General features: G+C 30.3%; 1 protein-coding gene across 1 annotated transcript; it reads right to left on the bottom strand.

Annotated features, from left to right (window-relative positions):
• Window positions 1-7,565: 7,565 nt before the first annotated feature.
• LOC113848929 (dentin sialophosphoprotein) lies at window positions 7,566-15,285 on the bottom strand. The gene is made up of 13 exons (XM_027478358.1): window positions 14,906-15,285; window positions 14,103-14,329; window positions 12,803-12,870; window positions 12,106-12,177; window positions 11,631-11,977; window positions 11,461-11,529; window positions 11,286-11,374; window positions 9,061-11,181; window positions 8,851-8,928; window positions 8,647-8,749; window positions 8,025-8,075; window positions 7,779-7,851; window positions 7,566-7,732 (listed from the first exon to the last, which is right to left on the bottom strand). The coding sequence occupies exons 1-12, from the start codon at window positions 15,224-15,226 to the stop codon at window positions 7,801-7,803; spliced, it is 3,597 nt and encodes a 1,198-aa protein (XP_027334159.1). The 5' UTR covers window positions 15,227-15,285; the 3' UTR covers window positions 7,566-7,732; window positions 7,779-7,800.
• Between the last annotated feature and the right edge of the window lie 3,842 nt (window positions 15,286-19,127).

The following is a 19,127-nucleotide window of genomic DNA, read 5'->3' on the forward strand; positions in this document are numbered from 1 at the left end:
AAAAAAAAATATTAATTTTAAATGTTTATTAAAATATATTTGATATATTTAAGATAATAAATAATATTTTTTTTAAAAATAATAATTAAATTTTTAAAAATTAATTAAAATAATTAAATAATAACTAAATTATTTTAGATAATTTTGTAAAATTAATTAAAATATTAAAATAATAAGTATATTATTTTAGATAATAATGTTAATGCTTAGATTATTTATACTTAAAGAATAATAAATATATTAAATATTATTCTATTTATTTATTTATTTAAATATGTAATTTTGACTTAATATTTTTAAATATTAGTATGATAAAATGATATTTTGAATAAAAATTTTATTTTAATTAAATTAGTTTTTTTTAAATGACATTATTTAATATTATAATTTTTAATACTCTAAACTCTAAAACTTTACTATTATAATTTTGAATAAATTTTATTTAAAAATAAAAAATTTATTTTTCAAAAGTAAATAAAATATTAAATTATAGGTTAATTATTTATAATTGAGACAAATATTTTGAAATTAACGTTTTTTATTTTACTAAGGTAACATTGATAAAGACAAAGTTCATTAATAAATATGATAACAAATTCATAACAATATTAATAATTAACTATCTCCGTAATGATGATCAGTTCCACAACGAGGACAACGTCTATAACGTGGTGGGTTTCGTTATTGTGGTTGTTGCTTTGGAATTTCAGGATAAACTTGTGGAAGATTTGGATCATCATGAATGTTTAATTGTTGGAATGCATTTGATGAATTACTAGGTTCATTAGCAAAATTCAGTTAGTAAAGAGACTGCATATAAGTTTGTGCTGAAGATGGAGTTGTAAAATCAACTCTAAATAAATTTGTAAAAAAATCCTCCAGTGTTATTGCAAACAAATGTCTTGTCTTAATTATGTTTGCTTCTAGCGTAATGTTCGGAGGAATTGATGCAGTCTCGTGATACGACGGTGTGGAAGTCGTACTGATTTCAAATGTGTTGGTAGTTCTTAGTTGTTAGTCGCTCCTCATTGAATCTTGTAGTAGTTGTGGCACAAATAAAAAATAGATGGAATTGACAATGTACCATTCTATGTATTTTTGTGTGTGATACAATGGGCCTTACATTGAATGACTTGTTATTGTCAGCTAATGTCTGTTGTTCCATATCTTGATCCATTAAGCATGTCTTGTAACTCAATTTTCACCCTGTCTTCCTCTTATGTCAATTTTGTGGAGGTCATTCAAATGATTCGGTGGAGAAGAGACTTCTTGGAAGAGACGAAACTGTAATTTGACTCTATCTGTTTAGTGTCATTCAACAATTGCAAAACATAGGATAGCGGTACATGAAGTTCACAGTTGGACATCTCTATATGCTTTCATGGGATTGATGTTTGCAAGTCTTGATATAGCGCTCATAAAAACTACAAATATATTTAACTTTGTTACTTAAGATGATGTGTAAAAGATAAGAAAATAATTATGAAAAGTTACCTGATTAGCTTGAATGTGATCAAACATTGATTTGTACCTTACAACATCATTGTGAGGTTTATTTCAAAAGTTTAGTACTTTACCCCGCTTCATCTGCACACGAGAGGGTATGTTGGTGGATTACTAGAAATTGGCGCAATATATGACATGTGATACCATGCCCAGGACATTAACAGTGATGAGCAACCACCCATGGTTTTGCTACCAACTTCTGTGGCTCTGCACATTTCCTTGTACAACATAGCTAAATAAGCAGAACCCCAACTATATCGTCTTATTCTTATAAGATTAGTTAATAAAGCTAAATACATAAGATGTACTTTGTTGTCTGTTTTGTCAAATATCAAAACATCTCCAATTAAACCCAGTATATAAGCCCTACAATGGGCATTAACTTCTTCTTTAGATGGTTCTTCTAGTAATGGCAACATGTTGTCTCTCAGCCACTTCAGTTTTAGCATAGAACAAATAAGTGACTCTCCCTTGACTGGCACGATACCAAGATATGTGTCACACATTTCCTCTCAGTCAAACATTGTCGGACCAATGACTAGTAAATCATCAACTCTTAATACAAGTTGAAGTGCAACAGCCTCTAGGGTTATGGTGCACTCCCCTGTTAGAAAATGGAATATGTGAGTTTCAGGTGTCTACCTCTCGACCAAAGCTATTATCAATGCGTGATCTACCTTCAGATGCCTTAGCTTTGCTACTTCAGCAAAACCAAGTTGTTCAAGTATAGGAACAATTAGAGGACTGAGTTCTGGCATTGAATGACAAAAAGATGAAATCATATTTTCAGTTTCCTACAGTTATTAATAAATTAGTAACATTATATGTAGAATATTGATTTACATATTCAGTTAATAATGGTAATGTGTAAAACTTACCGTTCTTCCAATGAAGGCGTACCTGTGTTTGTTTTGCTTCTAGAATAACATTTTTAGTAATGAGAGCAAAGACAGAGAGAAACAAAGAACAAAGATGGATACAAGTTTCAATTAAAACATGTGGCCTTGGAATCTTAAGAAGTCACTATCCATTAGTCTGCGTGAATGGAGAAGTCACTATAGCTTAGTCTGTGTGACTGAGAAGTCACCATCCATTAGTCTGCATGACTGAGAAGTCACTATCTCTTGGTCTGCGTGAATGGAGAGGTCACCATCAACTCGTAAAACGTGGTGAAACATTGAATGACTGAGAATCTAACGTTACCATTATAAATAGCCTTAGAAGGTGTTCATTTTATTCATTCAACCTTATAAGCTTATTCCTTGTTCTTGTGAACCTTCTCCTTCTGAAAATATCTTCAATCTATGTCATTGTTCACTCTGATGGTGCCATTAACCAATGTCCTAATTAAGGAGTCACGTTCACCTCACTGTTAGCGAAATTAGTACATCTAAAGAGAGGAGTGACTCTACAACGGCTCAAGAAAGTCATCCACACAAAACTTAACCAAGACTCAAATGAAAGGGTGATAATCATACATTTTCGTTACCCAATTAGACTTGCCCCAGGAGTTAGCAACTACACATGTGTTGAGTTGAACGATGATGAAGACGTCGAGACACTCTTCAACATCCATGATTCAAATCAACTTCAATCACGAGATATGATATGAATTCTAACCCTCAGTCCTACACACAACTTTTAACTGGTCCATTCATGGACCTCAATGAAATACCCTCAGAACTATTTCAACAAACTCTATCCTATCAGCCTCTTGAAAAAACTCTCATTGAAGAACATGTTGTTGTGGGTCTTCTAATCGAAGTTTTTGATCCTTTTAGCGTGAATGAAGATGAAATCTTATCTCAATAGCAAGATGATGAAGAAGACTCCCTCCCACTTCTAAATATTCCACCATCACAACCATTATCATTATACAACTCACCTCCACATTTTCTAGACTTTCCCACTCAAATACAAGAACATGACTCTGAGTTTGGCCATGTCCTTGATCGTGAAATAGTATTGTATCCACCTGGAACACTATTTGTTGGCTAGTGCTTCCTAATAAAAGAACAAGTGCAAGACGCCATAAATAGATTTCACATTGTCAATCATTACACTTACAAGGTGAAGATGTCAAGCAAAACTAGACTTGTTGTGGAATGCGTTCACAACGACTGTGTCTGGAAATGTCGCGCTATATTACGTAAGAAAGAGCAACACTGAAAAATAATGAAGCTTGAAGTGTGCCACATATGTACTTCCCTACTCATTTCACAGGATCATAACAAGTTAGAATCACGAATGATTTCTCAAACCATTCGTGAAATTATTGAGACTGATCCATCCACACCCATCACAACCATCTTAGCCCACATAAAGTCCATAAGGGGTTACACAATCAAATATAGAAAAGGATGGTTGGATAAACAACATGCCATTGAAAATATCTTCGAAAATTGGGAGAAGTCATACCATAAGTTACCTAGACAGTTACTTGCAATGCAACTGTATATTTCAGACTTCATCTGAAAATTGAATACACAACCGGTATACAAGAGTGACTTGCTTGACGAGGGGAATGTGTTCTTCAAAGGGTTGTTTTGGACCTTCAAGCTATGCATTGATAATTTTGCCTTCTACAAACCAATTGTTCAAGTGGATGGAACATTTTTGAATGGCAAATACAAAGGGACTTTATTAGTGGCAGTTGCGCAAGATGGCCGCAACAACATAATTCCCATTGCCTTTGCTGTAGTTGAAGGTAAAACTACCGATGCATGGTTCTTTTTTTTAAAAAACTTAAGGAGGAACGTAACCTTGCAAGAAAGGTTGTGCCTCCTTTTGGACCGTCACAAGGCCATAAGAAGTGCATACTTCATAAATGGAAGTGGTTGGACAGAAAATAATTCTGTCCATATAAATTGCATTAGACACATTGCACAAAACTTCATACGACAATTCAAAAACGTTGTACTAAAGAAAAATGTTGTCAATATGTATAATTTTAATTTTTTACATACTTTATGTTATCATTAATATTTTATATAATTGCTTAGCTAGTTATATTAATTTAATTTGTAATATTTGTTTCCAGCATATGTTATGACTAAACCGAAATTCTTTTACTATTACAACATAGTAAAAGATAATAATCCTGAAGCTGCACAATAGTTGGACAACATTCCAAGAAAAAGATAGACACTAGCATGGGACAACAGACGACGTTGGAGACACATGACAACAAACCTAGTGGAGTCAATCAATTCGGTCTTGAAAAAAACTAGAACTCTACCAATTTGCTCCATGGTCATGACAACATACACCCATTGTAATAAGTTCTTCATTGAAAGAAACAGGGAAGTAGATGCAATGATTAATGCTGGACATATGTACTCAGAGGTTGCAATTAAAGCAATTTAAAATACACAGTCAAAGGCGAACACTCATAGAGTCATCATCTTTGATAGAACAAAAACTAAATTTTTAGTCGAAGAAACGCAACATCCGACAGAAATTTAACACGTAGAAAGATTTACAGTACGGTTAGATAAAATGTGGTGTGATTGTGGCAAGTTTCAAAAAGTTCACATTTCATGCTCGCATGTACTTGCTTCATGCTTACATGTACACCACAACTTTGACATCTACATATCTTCATATATACCTTACAACAAATTTTAAGATATACGAAGGTCAGTTTGGAGAACTCGGACATAAAGACTATTGGCCACTTACATAGGCTCAACTTTGTATCCAAATCCAGAACTGAAAAAAACTTCAAAGGGTCGACTCAAGTCCAGTAGGATAAGAACAGAGATAGACATTAGAGAACAAAATAATCGGATAAAAAATTATCCTTATTGTCATATTCCTCGTTACACAAGGAAGACATGTTCAAACATCGCTTAAGTTTCTAGTTCCTACCACTGATTTATGTTGTTGTTATTATTTTGAAATTTTCTTAATATCATTTTTAATTTTATATATGTCATTGCAACTTTTAAATTTTTAGTATTTGTAATTTATATTAAATATATAATTATATATATAATATATCTGCATAATATTATTTAATTATGTTTATTAATATTAATATTATATTTTTTAAAATAAATTATTATTATAATTTTTATTTTTTACAAAATATAATATTAAATAACTAAAAATATAATTTCAGAATATAATATTAATATCATTTTCAAAAAATTAAAATTATATTAAATAATATAATAAGAAAAACAAAAATATTATTTATTATTTTAAATATGTCAAATAAATTTTAATAAACATTTAAAATTAATATTATTGTTATTTTTATTCATTTTTAAATAATATAAAAATATAAACATAATTCAAATGATAAAAATTATTTTATTATATATAATTAACAAAATATTTATTTTAATAAAATATAAATATATAAATATAATTTAAATAATAATATTTAATTTATTATATAAAAACATAAAATAAAAAAAGTAACTTAGAATTCGGTTCCTGGGTTCCAAAATTGTTGTCCAAAATTTAGCTTTAGTTGGATAATTAAAATGGCTTCCATTCTATTTGGGTATTTTTATTTTTTTTATAATATTACTGTAAAAAACTCAAAGTGTAGTACTATAATAAGTTAAGTAACATAAAAAAATAAATTAAAAAATATAAAATTGTAGAGGATAAAATATAATTTTTTATATCATTTAATTGAACAATTCTGATCTACTTTTTAGTTAAATATGTATATATTTTCTCTAAATCAATAATATGCTAGTGAGTTTTCTTTTATGTATGGTATAAGTCTTATTAAATTAAAATAATTTTATTTAATAAAAAATTTAAAATATATTATATATTTAAAAAATTGAATTAATTTATAAATAAAAATATTAAATATTTTATTATTAAAAATAAATATATTATTATATTAAATAAGACTAAATTTTAAAAATTAAAATCACAAAATTAAGTAAATTTAATTGAGATGCTTGTAAGTCACTTATTTCACTAAAAATGTAAATTGATCGATAAACTCTTGGTAAATACTCAACTTTATGATATAAAAAAAAATTAGTCATTGTAACTTTTTTTTAAAATAATTATTATCTTTCTTCTATTCGTTTTGTGACTATCCAACTTTAAGAAAATATATACCTAAATAATAATTTATAATATTTTAAAAATTAAATAAGAAAGTCATATATTTAAAAAATCAAAATAAAAAAAATGACATTTTACTGAGAGAACTTATATAGGTGATAATGAAACTAAATTTTATTAAATATGAGATATTAAATTAAAAATTATAATAATTAAAAATACCAAACACATTTAAATATTTAATTTCATCCATAATTTAAATTTTTGTATTATTGAAGCAATTTATGAATTTGAGGTAAAATGAATAAATACATAAATATGCCTTTACGATTAAAAGAAAAACATAAGTTAATATTGAATCCGGTTGATAATTTCTTCATGTTGTTATTAGTATCATTATTATCATTTTATTTAAATGTGGCTTTTTATAAATTATTTTAACGTTGTCAACTTGTCATACATTAATTTCAATCAATTAAGTATATTTTATTATCTAAAGTAACATTGATATCAAATATAATTGAAATTATTATACTAAATAATTACATTTGTAATATTTTATATTATAGCAAAAGTAATGGTAAATGGTAGATTAGGTTAATATTTTTTTTTTTGTTCTAAAGATCACTCCTTTTTTTATAACATCCACAAAGCCAATCAAAGTAGAAAGACAAAATCAAATGATAGATAAGGCAATCATTAGAGTTAAAGGTAGACTGATAAAAAAGACAAAAATATTTTTCAAAAAAAGTTTAGTGGCCTTTAATTTAACTAAACACAGGATTCACAACGAGACATTATCACGCCATTTAATCCAAGTAGTCAACTCCACCAAGTGGGAAAGATTATTATTAAAACTAATCGTATCATTATTCAGATGAAACAAGAAGGAAAACAAAATGATGAGGGGTGCCAATGAATCACTCCAAAAATATTACTCAGCTTCTCTAGGCTTGTTCAGACTGAAGCACGCTAAACTAGTTAAACGATAAGAAAAGAAATATACAATTTATCCAGTCATGTAAACAAAAAGAAGGTCAGGCTAGGAAAAAATAAGCCAGACCTATACCCAAAAGCAATATACAAAATTTTATTTATATACAAATATACGGCTCTACCAAAATTAGTATTAAAAGCTAGTGCAAATCCAACTCACACAAGAATTCATCTACTCAACTACGCATCACGTATCACCCAAAAGTGCTAAGCTTGATAAATAGGCTTCAATTTCATGTATATAGTACTCTACTATTTTCATTCTTTAGTATACCACTCTGCAAAGTCTTTGATCCTTTGCTTAATATTCTGCAAGAAGTGGGAAAAAGAAGCGTTAAGCGCATAAAAAAAGATAAAACATAATAATGATGGGAAAAGACAAAAAGTTAATTACAAAAACAACAATCAAGCATTATCTTACTGCATGGATTTTAATAAAAATAAAATTCCAGATCAAGGTTAGAGAATATGTAAATGATTACCTCCAGTTCATGGTGAAGCACAACAAATATTTTCTTCAATCTCTTGTGTCTCTGCAGCTCACATCATGCCGACACGTTTAGAAAATATATACTAAATACAAGGAGAGCTTTACGATTTTAGTAACGCGTGAAGCAGTTAGAGAAAAGATTGAAACACGTCCCATATCTCAAACACAAACAACTAATAAAAAGATGAACCAGAAATTTGTTTAACTTTAAACTCAACCAAAATTGCATAAAGAAGAACTAAACAACTATCAGCCAATAGCACTGCTGGCAATGCTATATCAGGTTGCTATTTAAGATAATAAGATTAACCAGCTTAAGACATCCACATGAACTAGAGGATTCCGTTTGTCTCATGCACAATCACTATCAATAAAAAAGAATCCCTTCAAGATTATCATATATGTGACTAAGACAGTGCAAGTATTTTTAAAGATCATCATCCAAAACAGAAAGGGGGGATGGATTAGATAAATGGGGTTAAAGTACAAATAAAAATTTAAGAAACTGTTGAATGCAGAACAATAATATATTAAAAATATGATTTTTCCAACATTTGAGCTCTATATAATCATAAAAATACTGTATGCATGGGATGGTGCCAAATAGAACATACCGGTCCACAACGTCGATAGGATTCTCTGATCTGCTCCACAATTTCGTTACATCTATCACCTTTAGCACATTTAAATTCGTCGCCTAGTTTCTGAAACTCATCCCTACAAATTATGGGTAGGATGTTGGACAGAATATCAGACAAGTAATGAAACAAAACATCCATTGTAAAAGCGATGAAAATTTGATTTGTAAGAGGATTTACCTGTAACCGTCCAAAATCTTGTGCAAGGAGAGGTAACTATCATATTTATCACGATACTCCTGCACATATTCTTTATATCTAACATTGCATAGGAAAAAAACACATCAGATGCCAAAAATCAAGTGGTTAACTCAATGGAAGAGCCCTATCACAACATCAATCACTAGAACAACAATAAAAAATTAAAATAAATAAAATATAACTGCTTACTGGGAGTAAGTCTTTATAGGTCCCCTCAATTCAGGTTCATCCTTTTCGTACTTTGAATATGAGCAACTATTTTCATCTGAAGATGATTCTCTCTTCTTCTGATCACTAATATTTCTATCTGCAAACACAGAATCCTTTCCTCCATCAGCCATCTCTTCCACTGAATTAGGTGTCTGTCTTTTACTTTCTTTCACTGGGTAGGAAGCCATTCCACGTCTACTGTCTTGTTTAGATGCATTTGCAGACGCTCTTCTGTTGCTTTCACTGCGACCTTCCAAATCAATATCTTGGCTCACCCCAGATTCATTATTTCTAAATTTACCACTCATTTCTGCCAATTTGTTTTGAGCTCCAACTTCTGCATGATCTGCTTTTAAATGTTGTGAATGAGTCTGCATAACTCTAGAACGAGATCTTGTTGAATCTTCAAAATGATTATCTGAGTTCTTTTTATTTGCGCTTTCCGAATTACTGGGAAAACCAGAATTTACAAAGACTGAGGATTGCTTTCCAGAATCTGAAGTTGCTTTAGATGAAGGTTTTACTTTAGTAATATCAGAATTCCTGTCCTCTGACATGTTTGCTTTGATTTCCAAACGTTTAAACGAATCTTTTTGTTCAAATTGTTTTGCCATGTGAGTCTCATCAGGTGTGGACTCACGAAATTCACCCAACTCCAGGTCTGAAAGCTCTCTTTGAAGTGATTTATCAAGACCAAATCTATTCTTGTCTTTAGGTGATGTTCCCAACTGTGACTGCACACCTTGTTGGCCTTCCTTTAACTTACCAACCATTTCACCTTGTTTTTGGTAATAAGAATCCATGGATAGTGACTGTTTACTTCCATCAGTACCATCCCTGGAATTCCTGGGGACTTTTTTATCTGTGGCATGAATATCTGCATTTAAGGCATCTTTATGGGATTTATCTTTCTGCACAGAATAAACTTCACGTGCATGAAAGCCTTTTCTTGAATGTTTTTTGCCATGCCTTACACTTTCACCTTTTTTAACTGATTTTTCTAATGGGTAGGAAGGGTTTCCGGGATGAGTTTGATCCAAGGACCTTTGATTTTTTTGGGGTAAATCTGAACTAGATTTTCCAGGAAATGCTTGATTAAATCCTTTCTGTAAGCCAACACTGGAATTTCCTTGTTTATCAGCTCTGTTCAACATTTGCATCTGGGGGCCCTTACAAGTGTCTTCAGTAAATTCAAAAGGAGACAAACTCCGAGAATTCTCAAATGTCTGCACATCCATTCCAGGAGAAAATGGTTCATGAGTCAACTTTCCTGCTTTAGATCTCTTTGTACGCTCAGATCGCTCATCAGTGCTCCTCACATCAGAACCCCTCCTACATTTACCTTTGGATAACCTATAGGAGCTGTCAGACTGCTCATGCCTAGAGCTATCCTTGACCTCATTTTCCCTTTCATCAAACAAACTCCCAATATAATTTTGGCGTTCCTGGAGCTGTTGATAGTCAAGTGAAAAAGGTTGTGTCTCTTCAGCATATTTTCCACTTCTATTGGAAATGGTAGCCATAGGTAGAGCCATTTCAGCCTCCTGTTCCTCCGGTATGTCCTTTTCAATTTCAACTGCATCAGATTCATTACCATTCTGCTTCTCATCAATCTCAGGAGATTTTACTGGAACCTGTAAGGTCATCCTTTGGTCAGAAGCTTCTGGTTTTGGCTTTGGCTCTTTTTCATCATCACTTGTCATAATATCTACATCCTCATCAGAGCCCTCAAGTCCCTCCTTACTACTGGAAGATGCATCACTTTCACTGTCACTACTACTCCCACTCCCTGTTCCAGCAGGACTTCTGCTTCTGCTCCTACTATGGCTTCCACTGTCACTTCCACTATCACTGCTGTCACTTTCACTGTCACTGTCACTTCCACTATCACTAGAGCTGCCCGCCTGCCCTTCAGGTGAAGTATGTTGGGCATCAACTTTTTCCAATGTGTTTGATTCTTCTTCCACTTTGGATTTTACTTGAACCATTTCCTCCAAATCATCATTTGGGACTTTCTCTTCACAGCCTCCCTGTGGAGCTGATGTCTGATCATGAAACTCTTCACGAGCAGGTATCTGGCTACGATTGTCATCAGGAGAACTGTAAAATAAAAAGTACATCTTAAATGTATGAAGGGGCTCATAAAAGTGATGCACTTGCAGTACCAGCATATTATAATATTGTTACATGAAAATAACAGGTACCTTCCACTTTCAGTCTGTGGTTTCTTTGAGTTTTCCAAATCCATTCCTGGTTTCAAAATATACCTTCCTGGGGCCTGGTACTTTGCAATCTGATGCTCAAAATTAAATGAAAAATTAGATCACAGGTGTATCATAAAACAATAGTCTCAACAGATTCTCAGAACCCACCACTTACTTTTTTAATAATTGGCTCAATTTTCTTTATGGAATTTGGAAGTGTGTCTCCAACAGCTTTCTCCAAGGCCTATAATCAAAGGGGATAAGCAATTAAATTAGATTAATTAAATAGTTAGAGATATTAAAAACAAGCCTAAGAAAAATTATATACTGGATTTTATGCAGCACCTTCAAAGTCATTCCATTAGGTTTATCCTTAAGAAGAGATATTAACATGCCCTGCAAATCTATTGGTTTAGATCCACTATTTCCCTTGCCTCCTGGTGTGTTCCTCATAGCATTGTTTGTCCTTGTAGGGATTTCTTTCTCAGAGACAGCATTAGTATCTTGCTTGCCTGTCATTTGTGATGGAAGAGCATCCTCAAAGCTCTTAGACATATTTACAGCCCCCAGTGGAGAGGATGAAGCAGCAAAAGGATCTGGTGGAGATGGAAGAGGAGAGGATTGTCTGCCCTTGATAGTAGTACTTGTTGAAGTCAATCCAGATCTATGGGAAGATTTTGGGGGGCCTCCAACTATAAACAATGTTCCAAGCATTACAGATAAACTACATGAGTTAACAAAAACTTATCGGAAGGGGTGTTTCAATACTGCTAAGTTAATATTGATTAAAACTTTGTCGGAAAGATGTAAATTTAATCACCTTGAAGGGTTTCTACTTTCCTTTTCTTAAGTGCAGCCTCTTTCTTTTTATTGTAATTCTTCCAAGGTGTAGCTGGACAAGGGAAATGTAAGGCTCTTTGGTAGAATAATTCAATATCAACAATATTAAACTAAATACAGCAGAACTGGAAGGTTTTAGAAGAACAAAACAGAGTGGTCATCAGCAGATAATCATGCCTAATATCATCACAAAAAATTTTCAAGGTGCTTATCTCCAGGACATAACACTTAAAATATAAGTGAAATAAGATTCTTACACCTTATACCTTACTTGCTTTTTGTTTTAGTCCCCATATGAAAAAAATTTTACAAATTGGTTCCCACTATTTATTGAAGTTCTAATAGAGTTAGTATAGTTTTAAGGAAAGGAGCAAAACACAAATGCTACATTATGTATAAAGGCAAAATGTAAAATTTTTATACAGAGGGACCAAAATGAAGTGCAAATATATGAATTAAAACAAAAAATATTGTCATGTATAAACTAAATTTAACATCAATAAATGGCTGGGATTGATTTGAAAATGATTTTTCATATAAGGATAAAAATGTATGATTTTTCTATGTGCGGACTAAAATAAAAGTGGTACCAAATGTAGGGACCAAATTTATAAGTAAACCTAAAATATAATAGGAGAAACTAACCCATAAAGTACAAGAAGAAAAAGAAAAATTACCTTCAACAGCTGCTAATGCCTTTATCTGGCTTTTCATAGACGGGTTCCCAGGCTCTAAGACAATGGCTCTGTAGTAAAGAACTTAAATAAATGAACAATTGACCAAAACAAGAAAACATAAAGGAGATATTCTTACATCATAAACATCACTGTATGAAAAGTAATATGAGAAGAAAAATCATTGAGCTCCAAGAAACCTAAGCAACCTATTTAGTTAATAAAAGATACAGATGAGTTAATAAAGATTTTAACTCTAGAAATAGACTATAGTCTAAACCAAGAAACTCTTGTTAGAGGCCAAATGGCTGATTATAATATCACCAATAGTTCCTTTACTTTCTAAAAAATAAAGCTTTAAATGCACATTATTGACATTGTATATTGTAAAATTACATGGCAGAAATTAATAGAATAGTACCAGAAGGGTAGAAAAACAATAAGGATTTACAGTCACTCCTATCCTTGGGTCTGAACTGTGAATCAAGAAGATTGTAGAGCCAAGAGGAAAGGTTACAACAAAAACAAGAGGAATAAATCTTCTCTCAACTCCAAGAATTCAACATGGCCTTTCTACTCACTCCACTCCCATAAATAAGTACCCCAAGAATTGCTCTTCCTGTTTCTCTCCCTCCCTCACCCCTAATTCTGTTAGAGCTCCCATTGAACAATTCAGTTAGAGGATGCACCTAACTGACTGCTAAGATAACTGTTAACTGTTGAGTTGTTAGTAACAGAAAGTAACCCAGAACTGTTCTCCTAAGTTCACCCCTATTTTGTGAATAATACACCAACTAACAAAAACCCATAACTCATCTCAGTACCTAAGTACAAGTAATCCATTACACTTGTACCTTTTTTAGTAATATATGTGATGAAATTCTGAAGCAACTAAAAATCATGACAATCATAGGAAAAACATATAAAAAATTCACCATCAGGACTCTAAAACTCAGCTTCAATATTATTACCCTAGTAGTTGCTTGAAATCTATACATGCTGATCTATGTATTGATTGAATTTTATTGCATGCCTTCAAATTTTGAGCATACAAGGGCAACACTTTGAGAGCAACTGCTCCATTAGCGTCCATCTAACAAATATATTAAGATTTTCTAACAGAAATATCATGCACATTTTCTTATAAATGCATATCAAATCCAAGCAGTAACAAATTACAAGGAAAAAGACTGAAGGATAATACAAGATAATAGCAAGTTGAAGCCAAGGTTTTCAAAGGGCGAAGAGCATCAAATAGTGTGCATAGTGACATATAAGGAATATCCAAATAACAGCTACATACTTGCGAGACTTTAGCTTGCGTTCAGCTTCCTCCGACCGCATTTTGACGTGATTCTTGGTTGACTCATCCAAGATACGCTGCACATTCAGCTTGCGCCAGGCACATCCTGATTCAACAAGCAAGCCACTTCCATCTTCGCCACTTTGACGCTCTTCATAGATATCGCAGAGGTCACCAAATTCCCTCGACCAGGTAAATCTGAACTCCTTCCCACCAACATCAATAATCTGGCACAAACAAAATAACAGGCCCTTCAAACTACAAATCCAAAATTGCTTAACAAAGAGGCCAGCATACAGAAACAAAATATAGTAGACACAAACTGTGCGCAGAACTAACCTGCGATGCCATTCTAATTTTAATCTCGAATAGAAAGAATATAGATTATTCCACGAGTTAGTAATTTAGTATATCATTGAAAATTGTTTCAAATTAAGCACAATATTCAACAGATAGTTCTTACTTCCTGGCAGCACTATTATTAACACTGTTCAAGACAGAGTAGTGTTAATATAGATTCGAGCTCAGTCAATGAATTTCACAATATACACACATAAGCATAATTTCAAATTCCGTGAACCTGAATCTATATTGACATTACTCTTTACAACGTGTTTTTTGTCCTGAAAACATATCAATAAATTCAAACAAAAAGCGAGCATCACTGAAAACCAAAAATAAATAAATAAATGGAAGTGTAGTTCAAAGAGCAAGTTTGCATTTGATTTGACAAACAACACTTGAAAGTGAAGGGTCACAAAACTAATCAAACGCTATAAGCAAATTCGAGTGAGAAACGTTACGTTTCCGTTGGGATGGTTGGGGTTGGGGTCGAACTTCATGCGCGCGGTGCCGCCCTGTGCCTCCACGCGCTTGATCTCCTCAACGAGGTCGGGTGCCAGCCTTATAATCATAGAGAAGGCGAGGGGATTGCTTCCGGCGACAAGGTTGAAGGTCTCTTCCACCGCCGCCGGCGCTCCGCGGGCGGCGTTGCGGTTGGAGGCGCCGAGGGAGAGACGACCGGCGGGGGCGGATGGACGGTGAGGCGGCGGAGGCAGGGGAAAAGAGGAGTGGAGGCGCTTAGGGGCGGCGCGGCCCAGTTTGGAGGAGGCTCCGCCGTACATGTTGGGATTGCCCTTCCTTTGTCGTCGTCCTCCTAGCCTATGTTGAAACCTACCACTTCGTGGAATAACACCAAAACACCACAATAATAATAATAATAATAATAAATATTTTTCAAATTTGAACAGAAATTACTTATACTTAATTATACGTTGATGGTATTATTTATTCATTAAAATTAAAATTTTATTTTAATAATATTTAAAAATATTAATATAAAATTCTTATTAAAATAAAACTCTAAGTATTATAAATAAACAGTATTAATAATACTATTGCATATAAATTTTGTGGTTTTGTTATTTTTTTTCTATCGTAATTTGATTTTCGTGTGAGGAAAGAATTTTCGGTCCGTTGGAAGTATCTATTTCTTCGCTTAAAATCACGAAATTTGAGTCAATTGTGTAACAATCTTTGTTAATATCAATTCTGTTAACTTACCGGACTAAATATTTGTTTTAATAAAATTTAAAAATTGGACTTTTTTTTCTAACAGTTACAACAGCTATCCTCGTTTTTTTTAGTGTATAAATATTTTATTGTGTTTTATTATTATATATATTCTCGGTCTACTGCATATTTATTATTTTCAATATCCATCTTTTAAAAATGAGAGATCAAATTGCAATTTTAAAAAAATTGAAAGATCAGATTAATTTAGAAAAATTACAAAAATAAGTATAACTATACTTAATTGAACAAAAATGAAACGTTCACTGAAAAAATACGTAAAACAAATAAGAGGGCTTGGATGCATTCTTAATAATAATAATAATAATAATTTTTTCATATTTATAATAATTTAAAATATATCTAAACTTTAAATTTGTTTTCAACATATTAATTGTATGTTTTAGGTTTATTATCATTTAAAAAGGAAAAAAAATCTTAACAATTTTAAATGATATTAAATTCAATTATGTTAATTTTAAAATCATATTAAATTACTGATAATAATTAAAAAAACAACAGTTTAGATAAGATTACACTTTTTAAAAATTTAACTCAGTATGTGATTTGTAATAGTCATGACTTTTGTTAAAAGGAAATATAAATAAACAGATTTTAAAAATATATGAAAGTTATGGGATAAAATAATTTTTTTTTTCTACTATCAAATACATGATCAGTTGGTAAAAATTGTTCTGACTTAACTTGTTATCATAAATTTGAGTTCTAGTTTAACCCCTAATAAAAATTCGTAAATTTTAAAATATAAAAATATCATTTTTAAAACTAATAAGTATATTATAAAATTTTAAATCATAATACAATGTTATCTGGCTTTGATAATAAGTTGAAAAGTATATTTGTGACTTTTGCAGCAAAAAAAATATATTTGTGACTTCATTGGAATAACAACCACTTTTATAAATTATTTTTAACTTATTTTAATAAGTCTCTCAACGTAACTTCTTAAATTAATTGTAATTTATTCTAATAAATTACATCATTAATTTTTGTTTTAAAAACTATTAATATAAATTACAAATTAAAAAAACATTTTATATATAAAAAAACTAATTTACGTTTAAAATGATCTCAAATGTAATCTACATTAATCTTTTAAAAATTATTTTCCTATTTTCATACATGTCATGATATATGTTGAACAAAATATTAATGATTTACTTATTTTATTTAGAAAATAGAAAAACGTTTTTAAACTACTTAATTATTATAGTTTATTCTCAGTTATTGGAGTATGCGTTTATATTAGCTAAAAATATATTATTTTAATAATACATTCTATTTATAATTAAATATTGTAGCAACTGGATATGTAAAATATTTGTTATGTTTTTTTAGATGTATTAAGTGAGAAACATTTTTAAAATAATTTGTTGTCTTTGAATCGTATAAAAAAACGTTTCTTTTTGGGATGAAATTTCGAAAAGAACGTTATGATTTTTTGTGTAATAACTAATTTTATATTTAAAATAAATAATTGTTAAGGATTAATTAATACTTTTTAAATTATAAACTTCAAATTTTACTTATCCAAAATAAATTATTTATTTTTCATATAAATTATTATTAATATTTCAGAGTAATGTTCACAATGTTTTTATATAGATCAAACATAATTATAGTAACGTATAGACAAATTTTCATGCACGTTTGTTATGAAAATAGGCAATTGATTATTATTGTGATTTCAAATAAAATTTAATTAGGTTTATGTTGAGAAATTATACTATTACCAAAATTTTACCTGGGCAATTCTCAGTGGAGGTTTACTCCACTAAATGATATCAATTGTATGATACCTTTAAAAAAGACAAAAGGGCTTGTATGTGTTTTATTAGTTTAAATAATTTAATAACTCATGTGAATATGAATAGAAATAGAGTGATGTATAAAAGAATGTGAATTGTGAGCACTTGAACAAATATTAATCAAATGATATTTATTTATTTACCTTTTAAACACAGTTTATAATGCAGAAACAAATAAATGAAAGTCTTTAGATTAACTCTAAAAAGATAATGGCAAAAAATATGTTGCATGTGAATTAAATACTCGCCTTAATTTTTAAAACCGTAAACATTGAACAATTTAGTCATATATTTTAAAAAAATTTCACTTTCATTTTTAATATATATATCAAAATATTTTATTAAATAACAACACTGTCTTAAGCTTCGTTAGGGAATTAAGTATATATATATTCTCTACAAAATCTCTATAAATTAATGATTTTGTATTTCTCGGATTAAAACTTTTTTTTTGTTAACTCTTCTTTTTTTGTTATTCTTTAAATATTTTTAATTTAAACAAAACATTAAACAATGTAAAATATTTTTCATGGCATGTAAACAATGATAATATATAGCTTTTTCTGAATAAATTTCAAATTGAATCAAAGTATATTAATAACAAAAACACAAGAAAATTCTTTAAAAATTAATATATAAGAAAAAGACACTAAAACACATGTCGTTAACAGTCTCGTACGTAAGTTTACATTTATCAAAAAGAATAAATTATTTATTATCCATTTATTTAAAATCTTATACTACACCTAAAATAAATGTTATCAGCTTGTTGAGTTGAATTAATTTAAAATTTGAAAGATGATTGATGTTATATGTAGATATTCGTAATTGGATTGGTTATTTGAATATTATTAGTTGACAAAAGGTTTGTCTGGATGGAATTAATTAACAAGGTGGAAAATAGTAAGATTTTTTTTTATTAAAAATAATAAATAAAAATACTGATGAATCTGTGATTCAATGTGACAGAATTTGACCGGTGATTTAAAAAATAATTATAAAATGAGTAAAATCAAGTATATTAAAGTTATTACTATTATTTATTCAAGGTCAAACAAGCTTATGTCAGTAGATTCATAATTTTTTTAAAACTTAGATATTTAATTATTATAGTATTCTTCGTAAAAAAATATTATTATTATTTAAATATTTTGATCTAGACCTAAAATATTATTCATTTAAATATATATAGTTAAGAATAAGCTTAACTAATTGATTTATGTGTTTGTGATAGACAGAACTAACATGTATTGATTTAAATATTTATTAGTTTTAATTTATCTTAATAATTTTTTAAATGAAATATTTTCATAATTAATGATAAAATGTCCATCTTTATAGTTTTTTCAGGGATTTAATCTTTAATCATATTATTATTGTTGTTGTTATTATCTTTATTTTTTAAAAAATAGTTAATATTCAAAATTTAAAATTTTGTACACAGAAATTAATCCTCATCATTTCAATATTTTTGAGGTGGCGGAGGCTGATGTAAATGTTGGGTACGCGACGTGCGTCGGGTGTCTCGGTGACGGAACCCGTAGCCGTACCCGAATCCGAAGAGAAAAAAAAAAACCCATTTGGGCCATAAACTGGTCTCGCCCCAAATATAAAAGCAAAACAC

Source organism: Abrus precatorius, unplaced genomic scaffold, assembly GCF_003935025.1.
Source record: "Abrus precatorius isolate BTA unplaced genomic scaffold, Abrus_2018 Scaffold9, whole genome shotgun sequence".
Taxonomy (NCBI): domain Eukaryota; kingdom Viridiplantae; phylum Streptophyta; class Magnoliopsida; order Fabales; family Fabaceae; genus Abrus; species Abrus precatorius.

Bases quoted from the DNA above. Each gene is read 5' to 3' on its own strand.
- LOC113848929 (XM_027478358.1), bottom strand. From the start codon at position 15,226: ATGTACGGCGGAGCCTCCTCCAAACTGGGCCGCGCCGCCCCTAAGCGC. The intron at 14,330-14,905 runs GTAACGTTTCTC...TGTTTGTGCCAG, and splicing joins CCAACCATCCCAACGGAAAC to ATTATTGATGTTGGTGGGAA. The intron at 11,182-11,285 runs GTACCTGTTATT...TTTATTTTACAG, and splicing joins CCACAGACTGAAAGTGGAAG to TTCTCCTGATGACAATCGTA.